This window comes from Rhinopithecus bieti, unplaced genomic scaffold (assembly GCF_001698545.2).
Source record: "Rhinopithecus bieti isolate Rb0 unplaced genomic scaffold, ASM169854v2 scaffold_33432, whole genome shotgun sequence".
Taxonomy (NCBI): Eukaryota; Metazoa; Chordata; class Mammalia; order Primates; family Cercopithecidae; genus Rhinopithecus; species Rhinopithecus bieti.
This window is the reverse complement of record NW_016814481.1, coordinates 1,229,069-1,239,035: the sequence shown is the minus strand read 5'-3', so window position 1 is coordinate 1,239,035 and position 9,967 is coordinate 1,229,069. Positions and strand designations below refer to the sequence as shown.

The 9,967-nt window shown below is 45.6% G+C and overlaps 1 protein-coding gene across 1 annotated transcript in view; it reads left to right on the top strand.

Annotated features, from left to right (window-relative positions):
• The window catches only part of ADGRE3 (adhesion G protein-coupled receptor E3), a 70,069-nt gene that overhangs the window by 36,263 nt on the left and 23,839 nt on the right, over positions 1-9,967 (top strand). Inside the window, exons 6-8 of the mRNA XM_017851219.1 lie at positions 2,006-2,190; positions 5,226-5,393; positions 8,582-8,779. Coding sequence (XP_017706708.1) covers positions 2,006-2,190; positions 5,226-5,393; positions 8,582-8,779 — 551 coding nt within the window. The remainder of the gene's footprint in view (positions 1-2,005; positions 2,191-5,225; positions 5,394-8,581; positions 8,780-9,967) is intronic.

The window sequence follows — 9,967 nt, the reverse complement described above, 5'->3', positions numbered from 1 at the left end:
AAAAAAAAAAAAAAAAAAAAAAAGAAACCAAGAATCCCAGGGATTCAAGCCAGGGTGTCCATAGTACCTACAGCCTTTGTAAGAAGAAATAATTATTATTCATCATCTCAGCGTTACCAGACTTTGATGGTTCCACAAAATGCAAAAAGTGGGTTGTTTGTATGAAAACATTCTTTGTTTTGTTTTGTTTTTGTTTTTTTTGTTTTTTGTCTTTGAGATGGAGTCTCACTCTGTCACCCAGGCTGGAGTGCAGTGGCATGATCGCAGCTCACTGCAGCCTCCGCCTCCCAGGTTCAAGCGATCCTCCAGCCTCAGCCTCCCAAGTACCTGGGATTACAGGCATGCACCACCACCTCCAGCTAATTTTTGTATTTTTAGTAGAGATGGGGGTTTCACCATGTTGACCAGGCTGGTCTCGAACTCCTGATCTCAGCTGATCCACTCCCTCAGTCTTCCAAAGTGCTGGGGTTACAGGTGTGAGCCACCTTGCCTGGCCCCAGCACTCTGTTATAACGAACCCTCCAGAGATCACAGGATTTAAGCTCCAGCTGCGAATGACTCTTCTAAAAAATGGCAGACCAGGTGCAGTGGCTCAGGCCTGTAATCCTAGCACTTTGGGAGGCCAAGGCAGGCAGATCACCTGTGGTTGGGAGTTCGAGACCAGCCTGACCAACATGGATAAACCCCGTCTCTACTAAAAAATACAAAATTAGCCAGGTGTGGTGCTGGGTGCCTGTAATCCCAGCTACTCGGGAGGCTGAGAATTACTTGAACCCTGGAGGTGGAGGTTGCAGTGAGCTGAGATCACGCCATTGCACTCCAGCCTGGGCAAAAAAAAAGGGAAACTCTGTCTCAAAAAAAAAAAAAATTAATATACGTAAGAACACACTGTCCTCACAGCAACATTATTCAAAATAGCCAAAAAATGAAAATGACTCCAATGTCCATCAGTGAAAGACTGGATAAATAGAAGGTGGTATAGCCATATAATGGAATATTATTTGGTCAGAAAAAGGAATGAAGCACTGATCCATGCTACAACATGGATGAACTTTGAAGACATGATGCTGAATGAAACACGGCAGATATAGAAGGCCACAGTGTATGATTCCATTTATATGAAATGTCTAGAATAGGTGAACTCACAGAGACAGAAAGCAGGTTGGTGGTTCCCAGGGGCTCAGTGAGGACTGCTTATGGGAATGGGCTCTCTTTTGGAGGTTATGAGAATGTTTTGGAACGACATAGAGGTGATGAAAACATTGTGAATGTACTCAATGCCACTGAATACAATTCACTTTTTTTTTTTTTTTTTTTGAGACAGGATCTTGCTCTGTCACCCAGGCTGGAGTGCAGCCGTGTAATCATGGTTCACTGCAGTCTCAACCTCCTGGGCTCAAATGATCCTCTAGTCTCAGTCTCCCAAGTCACTGGGATTACAGCCTCCCAAGTCACTGGTAGTGCCACTTTGCCTGGCTTTGGAGACGCTTTTAAAGATTCAGTTTTTGAGTTGGGCATGGTGGCTTACACCTGTAATCCCAACACTTTGGGAGCCCAAGGTAGGCAGATCACCTGAGGTCAGGAGTTTAAGACCACCCTAGCAAACATGGTGAAACCTTGTCTCTCCTAAAAATGCAAAAATTAGCTGAGCGCGGTGGCTCATGCCTGTAATTCCAGCACTTTGGGAGACCAAGGTAGGTGGATCACCTGAGGTCAGGAGTTCCAGACCAGCCTGGTCAACATAGTGAAACCCCTGTCTCTACTAAAAAGACAAAAAATTAGCCAGGCATGGTGGTGTGTGTCTGTAATCTCAGCTACTTTGGAGGCTGAGGCGGGAGAATCACTTAAACCTGGGAGACGGAGGTTGCAGTGAGCCGAGATCATGCCACTGCACTCCAGCCTGGCTGGGCGACAAAAGCGAGACTCCATCTCAAAAAAAAAAAAAGAAAGAAAGAAAAGGAACAGAAAAGAAAAGAAAAATGATTCAATTTTTCTGTTTCCTCAGGTCCCAGTGCCGTTGCCTTTATCTCATATTCTTCTCTTGGAAACATCATAAATGCAACTTTTTTTGAAGAGACGGATGAGAAAGAGCGAGTGTTTCTGAACTCTCAGGTAGTGAGTGCTGCTATTGGACCCAAAAGGAACGTGTCTCTCTCCAAGTCTGTGACGCTGACTTTCCAGCACGTGAAGGTGGGTCATAGGTGTGATTTGAGCTTGCCAGGTCTCAAGGAGGCAGGCCAAACAATGTATGTATCATCCCAGGCTGTGGTTCTAGACCCGCCCTGTTCAGGGTCATAGTCAGGAGGACCTGTCGCTATTGAGCATTTGAAATGTGGCTGGTCTGAATCGAGATTTTGAAGACAGTAATTCCAGATTTACATCTTGTAAATCACCCTTTGAAGACTTAATAAGAAGAAAACAATTAGCTTGATTGTTGGCATGCTCATATAGTTCCAACTACTTGGGAGGCTGAGGCAAGAGGATCGCTTGAGCCCATGAGTTGGAGGCTGCAGTGAGCTATGACTGTACCACTGCACTCCTGGCTGGAGCACAGAGCAAGACTCTATCAGAAGAAGAAAAACAAGAAGGAGAAGAAGAAAAGAAAGAAAGAAACAAAGAGGAAAGGAAGGAAGGAAGAAAGGAAGGAAGGAAGGAAGGAAGGAAGGAAGGAAGGAAGGAAGGAAAAGAGGGAGGGAGGGAAGTGACTGAGAATTTCCCCAAACCAATGTCAAACACCAAACCACAGATCCAGGAAGTTCAGAGAACCAATAAGAATAAATAAAAAAAAAAAAAAAAAAAGAATTAGATTTAATCATTCTACATTGTATGCAAATACAAAAATTATAACATCACACTGTATCCCATAAATAGACACAATTATAATGTATAAATTAAAATAAATTTTAAAAGAAGTAAATTAAAACAAAAAAACAAAAGAAGAAAAGGCATGCCTGTAATCCCAGCACTTTGGGAGGCTGAGATGGGCGGATCACCAGGTCAAGCGATCGAGACCATCCTCGCCAACATGATGAAACTCCATCTCTACTAAAAATACAAAAATTAGCCGGGCGTGGTGGCACGTGCCTGTAGTCCCAGCTACTTGGGAGGTTGAGGCAGGAGAATCGCTTGAACCCGGGAGGCAGAGGTTGCAGTGAGCGGAGATCGCGCCATTGCACTCCAGCCTGGCGACAGAGCCAGACTCCGTCTCAAAAAAAAAGAAAGAAAAGAAGAAAAGAATGTGAAATATCTCCTTGATAATATCTATGCTGATTATATTATTAATTTATACTGATCTATTTAAAAGATACTATGTTGAATATAGTGGGTTAAATAAAATTTCCTATTAAAGTTAATTTGACCTATATCTTTAACTTTTTTGAGAAAGGGGCTCATTCTGTTGCCCAGGCTGGAGTGCAGTTGCACAGTTATAGCTCACTACAGCCTCGAACTCCTAGGTTCAAGGGACTCTCCCACCTCAGCCTCCCCAGCCTCCCTGGCAGCTGGAACTACAGGTGTGTGCCACCACGCCCCACTAATTTTTTTACTTTTGGTAGCAAGAGGAACTCATAATGTTGTCCAGGCTGGTCTCAAACTCCTGGCCTCAAGCAATCCTCCCACCTCAACTTCTTAAAACCCTGAAATAATAAGTATGAACTTCATCCAGCCTCTTTTCTATTTTCTTTCTTTCTTTTCTTTTCCTTCCTTCCTTCCTTCCTTCCTTCCTTCCTTCCTTCCTTCTTTCTTTCTTTCTTTCTTTCTTTCTTTCTTTCTTTCTTTCCTTCCTTCTTTCTTTTTTTTTGGAATCGGAATCTGTTGCCCAGGCTGGAGTGCAGTGGTGCAATCTCAGCTCACTGCAACCTCCACCTCCCGGGCCCAAGCGATTCTCCTGCCTTAGCCTCCCAAGTAGCTGGGATTTCAGGCGAGTGCCACCACGCCTGGCCCATTTTTGTATTTTTAGTAGAGATGGGGTCCGGCCATGTTGGACAGACTGGTCTCCAACTCCTGACTTTAGGTGATCCACCCACCTTGGCCTCCCAAAGTGCTGGGATTACAGTCGTGAGCCACTGCACCCGGCTTCAAAGGCTAATTTTAATCTCTCTCCTCATGACATTTCTTTCCTATACCATGCCTCTCATTGCATGAGCAATTACCGTGATGTAAGGGAGTCAGAGACAAAATTGATTATACAACAACCAGGGACATTTGGCTTAGAGAGACTTTAGGGAAAAACATTATGTGAGCTTCAGACTCCACTGGTTTTTTTTTTTTTTTTTTTTTTTTTTTTTTTTACTCCCATGGTTGGGGTAAGGTTCTAAAACCAATGAAATCTCTTGAAACTGTCGTTCCCAGGGAGACTTTGCTTTATTTTATGTTACATGAAATCCCAAAAGAGCTGCGGTTATTGATCGGGAGTCCTGGTGGCCACATAAAATAGAAATTAGGTGCAGTGGTTCATGCCCATAACCACAGCATCTTGGGAGGCCAAGGCAGGAGGATTGCTTGAGGCCAGGAGTTCAAGACCAGCCTGGGCAACATGTTGAAACCCCATCTCTACTAAAAACACAAGAGTTAGCTGGGCATGGTGGTGCACACTTGCAGTTCCAGCTACTGTGGAGGCTGAGATGGGAGGATCATTTGAGCCAGGGAGGTCAAGGCGGCAGTGAGCTGTGATTGCACCACAGCACTTCAGCCTGGGCGACAGAATGAGACCCTGACTCAAAAACGAACAAACAAAACAGAAATCACCTAAGTCACACTTCACACAGATGCCTTAGCAGGTGGCACCCTGGCATAGGTGCCTTAGCAGGTGGCACCCTGGCATAGGTGCCTTAGCAGGTGGCACCCTGGCATAGGCCAACACTGAGAACTGTCCCTCCTGAGGAGAAAGACAATGAGCTGGCTGCATGCGGTGGCTTATGCCTGTATGATCCCAGCACTTTGGGAGGCAAGGGAAGGCTGATTGCTTGAATCCAGGAGTTCAAGACCAGCCTGGGCAACATAGTTGACCCTGTCTCTACGAAAAATACAAAAATTAGCCCGGTGTGGTGGTGTACGTCTGCAACCCCAGCTACTCGGGAGGCTGAGGCAGGAGAATCCCTTGAACCCAGGAGGCGGAGGTTGCAGTGAGCCGAGACTGAGTCACTGCACTCCAGCCTGGGTAACAACGTGAGATTTCATATCAAAAAAAAAAAAAGACAAAGACAATGAGCCCTTTCTATTTTCAGACGAACCACAGTATCAAAAAGGTCTTCTGTGTCTACTGGGAGACCACAAAGCAGGGAGGCCTGTGGTCCAGGGATGGCTGCTTCCTGATACACGTGAACAAGAGTCACACCATGTGTAATTGCAGTCACCTGTCCAGCTTCGCTGTCCTGATGGCCCTCACCAGCCAGGTATGATGTAAATGTTTTATTCTTCCAGCAAATACTTTCTGAGCCCCTACTAAATGGTAATAAGTGCTATTTTTAAAAAAACTGAAAAAAGGCCAAGCATGGTGGCTCATGCCTTTAACCCCAGCACTTTGGGAGGCCAAGATGGGCAGATCACCTGAGATCAAGAGTTTGAGGCCGGGCGCGGTGGCTCATGTCTGTAATCCCAACACTTTGGGAGGCCGAGGCAGGCAGATCACAAGGTCAGGAGCTCGAGACCATCCCGGCTAACACTAAAAATACTATTTTAGTCTCTACAAAAATACAAAAAAATTAGCCGGGCGTGGTGGCGGGAGCCTGTAGTCCCAGCTACTCGGGAGGCTGAGGCAGGAAAATGGTGTGAACTCGGGAGGCAGAGCGTGCAGTGAGCCAAGATCACGCCACTGCACTCCAGCCTGGGTGACACAGTGAGATTCCATCTCAAAAAAAAAAAAAAAAAAAAAAAGAAGAGTTTGAGACCAGCCTGGCCAACATGGCAAAACCCATCTCTGCTAAAATACAAAATTAGCTGAACATGGTGGTACATGCCTGTAATCCCAGCTACTCAGGAGGCTGAGATAAGAGCATAGCTTGAACCTGGGAGGCGGAGGTTGCAGGGAGCTGAGATGATGCCATTGCACTCCAGCCTAGGTGATAGGGCAAGACTCTGTCTCAAAAAAAAAAAAAAAAAAATCAACATATGGAAAAGACACAAGATAAGAAGTCCAGGAGAAACCTGGTGCAAGCTTCCAGTGTCCTCTCCCAGGAAAGTCACACAGATGCAGTTAATTCTCCCAGCAATGACTTATGACAACGCATGTGAAGTGTTGTCAGCCGGGAAGCTCACCTGAGCCTTGGTGTTCAGGGTGTGTATTGGGCGATCATTCACACAGGTACGCAGTGTCTACATGGCTGACCTCAGTTGCTCTGACTGTAGGACTCCAGGGCAAAAACATGATGACCGGGCCAGGCACAGTGGCTCACACTTGTAATCCCAGAACTTTAGGAGGCTGAGGCAGGCAGATCACGAGGTCAGGAGATCAAGACCATCCCGGCCAACATGGTGAAACTCCATCTTTACTAAAAACACAAAAATTAGCCACGTGTGGTGGCGCACCCCTGTAGTCCCAGCTACTCGGGAGGCTGAGGCAGGAGAATTGCTTCAACCTGGGAGGCAGAGGTTGCAGTGAGCCGAGATCGTGCCACTTCACTGCAGCCTGGTGAAAGAGCAAGACTCGGTCTCAGAAAACACATGATTACTTTAACCACATCATGAATGACTACTACTAAAAAGTGAAAAAGTAACAGCTGCTGGTGAGGTGGCAGAAAAAAAGGAACACACACTGTTGGTGGGATTGCAAATTAGTTCAACCATTGTGGAAAGCAGCGTGGCAATTTCTCAAAGAGCTGAAAATAGAACTACCATTCAACCCAGCAATCCTATTACTGGGTATATACCCAAAGGAATATAAATCATTTTATCACAAAGACACATGCACATGTATGTTCACTGCAGCACTATTCACAATAGCAGAGACACAGAATCAACCTAAATGGCCATCAATGGTAGATTGGATAAAGAAAATATGGTACATATAGACCATGGAATACTATGTAGCCATAAAAAAGAATGAGCTCATGTCCTTTGCAGAGACATGGATGGAGACAGAGGCCATTATCCTTAGTGAACGAGCGCAGGAACAGAAAACCAAATACTCGCATTCTCACTTATAAGTGGGAGCTAAATGAGGAGAATATATGGACACAAAGAGGGGAACAACAGACACTGAGGCCTATCGGAGGGTGGGGGCGGGAGGAAGGAGAGGACCAGTAAAAACAATTAATGGGTACCAGGCTTAATACCTGGGTGACAAAATAATCGGTACAACAAACCCCCGCAACAGCGGTTTATCTGTGTAAAAAACCTGCATATGTATCTCTGAACTTAAAAAAGTTTTTAAAATCCCATCATTAGTATGAGCTCTGTGATCAAACTGGTACTGCATAGCACAAGCCCTCTGCATACAAAAATGTTTTTTTTTTTTTTTTTTTTTTTGAGACGGATTCTCGCTCTGTCGCCCAGGCTGGAGTGCAGTGGCCGGATCTCAGCTCACTGCAAGCTCCGCCTCCCGGGTCTACGCCATTCTCCTGCCTCAGCCTCCCGAGTAGCTGGGACTACAGGCGCCCGCCATCTCGCCCGGCTAGTTTTTTGTATTTTTTAGTAGAGACGGGGTTTCACCGTGTTAGCCAGGATGGTCTCGATCTTCTGACCTCGTGATCCGCCCGTCTGGGCCTCCCAAAGTGCTGGGATTACAGGCTTGAGCCACCGCGCCCGGCCAAAAATGCTTATTTTTTTTAGATACGGAGTCTCACTTGTTGCTCAAGCCAGTCTTGAACTCCTGGCCTCCAGCAATCCTCCCACCTCAGCTTCCCAAAGCCATTGGGATTACAGGTGTGAGATACCATGGCCCAAAAAACACTTTGTAAAGATTGTGGCAAAATACACAGAACACAAAATTTACCATCTTAGCCATTTTTCAATGTATATGCAGTTCAGTAAAGTACATTTATATTGTGCAATCATCAACCACCATCCATCTCCAGAACTCTTTCATCTTGCAACACTGAAACTCCACTCCTTAAACAGCTCCCTGTTCTCTCTCTCTCCTCTCCCCAGCCTCTGGTAACTGCCATTCTACTTTTTTTGAGGGGATGGTGACATATTCTGCCGCCCTACCTATGCATATGTCCAAACTCATCAAAATGTATACATTTAATATGTGCAATTTTTGGTACATTAAGTATACACCTCAATAAAGCTGAAAACAAAAAAGACAGTCTAGCAATCTACATTAGCAGTCTACATTAGCAATCTACATTAGCAGTCTACATTAACAATCTACACTGGCAGTCTACGTTAACAATCCACATTGGCAGTCTACGTTAACAATCTACATTGGCAGTCTACGTTAACAATCTCGTTAACAATCTACATTAGCAATCTATATTAGTAGTCTATATTAGCAGTCTACATTAGCAATCTACATCAGAAGTCTAACGGCCACACACTACTACCGGGCTTGGTGCCTGCGTCTAGGATGCCCCAGTTCAAGGAGGGAGCCATAATCCCAGCGCAGGAAAGCATAACTGTGAACTCTTTTTCTCGGTCCCAGGAGGAGGATCCTGTGCTGACTATCATCACCTATGTGGGGCTGAGCCTGTCTCTGCTGTGCCTCCTCGTGGCGGCCCTCACCTTCCTCCTGTGCAAAGCCATCCAGAACACCAGCACCTCACTGCATCTGCAGCTCTCGATCTGCCTCTTCCTGGCCCACCTCCTCTTCCTCGTGGGGATTGACCAAACTGAATCCAAGGTACTGACAGTGTCTCAGAGGATGCCCTGCCCTGCCCCAAGGGACACTGAGCTCATGGAGCAAGCCTGCGCTGGATTCCTTAATAAAATGTCTTTGGGTCTGTAGAGGAGAAAAATATAATTTTCCCGCTACCATTCCGGTAGCTGGGACCCGTATAACAAAAGACAGATAAGAGAAAAAGTAAACAGAAGTTTATTAACATGTATATTTCATATATACACGGGAGATACCCAGGGAATGAGGCATTCTCAAAGAGGTAGTTTAGAACAACAGCATTTTTGACAAAGAATGATAAATTTTGGAGAAGGGAAAAGATCTTTGGTCTTTAGGGGCAGCAAAGTATGGGAAGGCAAATATCTGAGAAATGAGTGATAGATAATTAGTATCACTGATTGTATTAGTCCATTTTCAGGCTGCTGATAAAGACACACCCGAGACTGGGAAGAAAAAGAGTTTTAAATGGGCTTACCGTTCCACATGGTAGAGGAGGCCTCAGAATCATGGCGGGAGGCAAAAGGCACTTTTTTTTTTTTAGACGGAGGCTCGCTCTGTCGCCCAGGCTGGAGTGCAGTGGCGCCATCTCGGCTCACTGCAAGCTCCACCTCCTGGGTTCACGCCATTCTCCTGCCTCAGTCTCCCAAGTAGCTGGGACTACAGGCGCCCGCCAGCATGCCCGGCTAATTTTTTGTATTTTTTTAGTAGAGACGGAGTTTCACCGTATTAGCCGGGATGGTCTCGATCTCCTGACCTCGTGATCTGCCCGCCTCGGCCTCCCAAGCAAAAGGCACTTTTTAAATGGTGGCAGCAAGAGAAAAAAATGAGGACGATCCAAAAGCGGAAACCCCTGATAAAACCATCAGATCTCGTGAGACTTATTCCCTACCGCGAGAACAGTATGGGGGAAACTGCCCCCATGATTCAAATTATCTCCCACCGGGTCCCTCCCACAACACGTGGGAATTATGGGAGTACAATTCAAGATGAGATTTAGGTAGGGACACAGGGTCAAACCATACCAGGCTCTAATAAACTGAGATGCAAACTTCATCCAGTAGAACAAAGTAAACACTCGGTAAATTTTTATCTATGTTATTTTGTTGTACGTAAAAGAACCGAAACAATATTTGACACACAGTGAGTATCAACAAATATTAGTCCTCTTCCCTTCTTCCAGGCCATTCTAGTCTT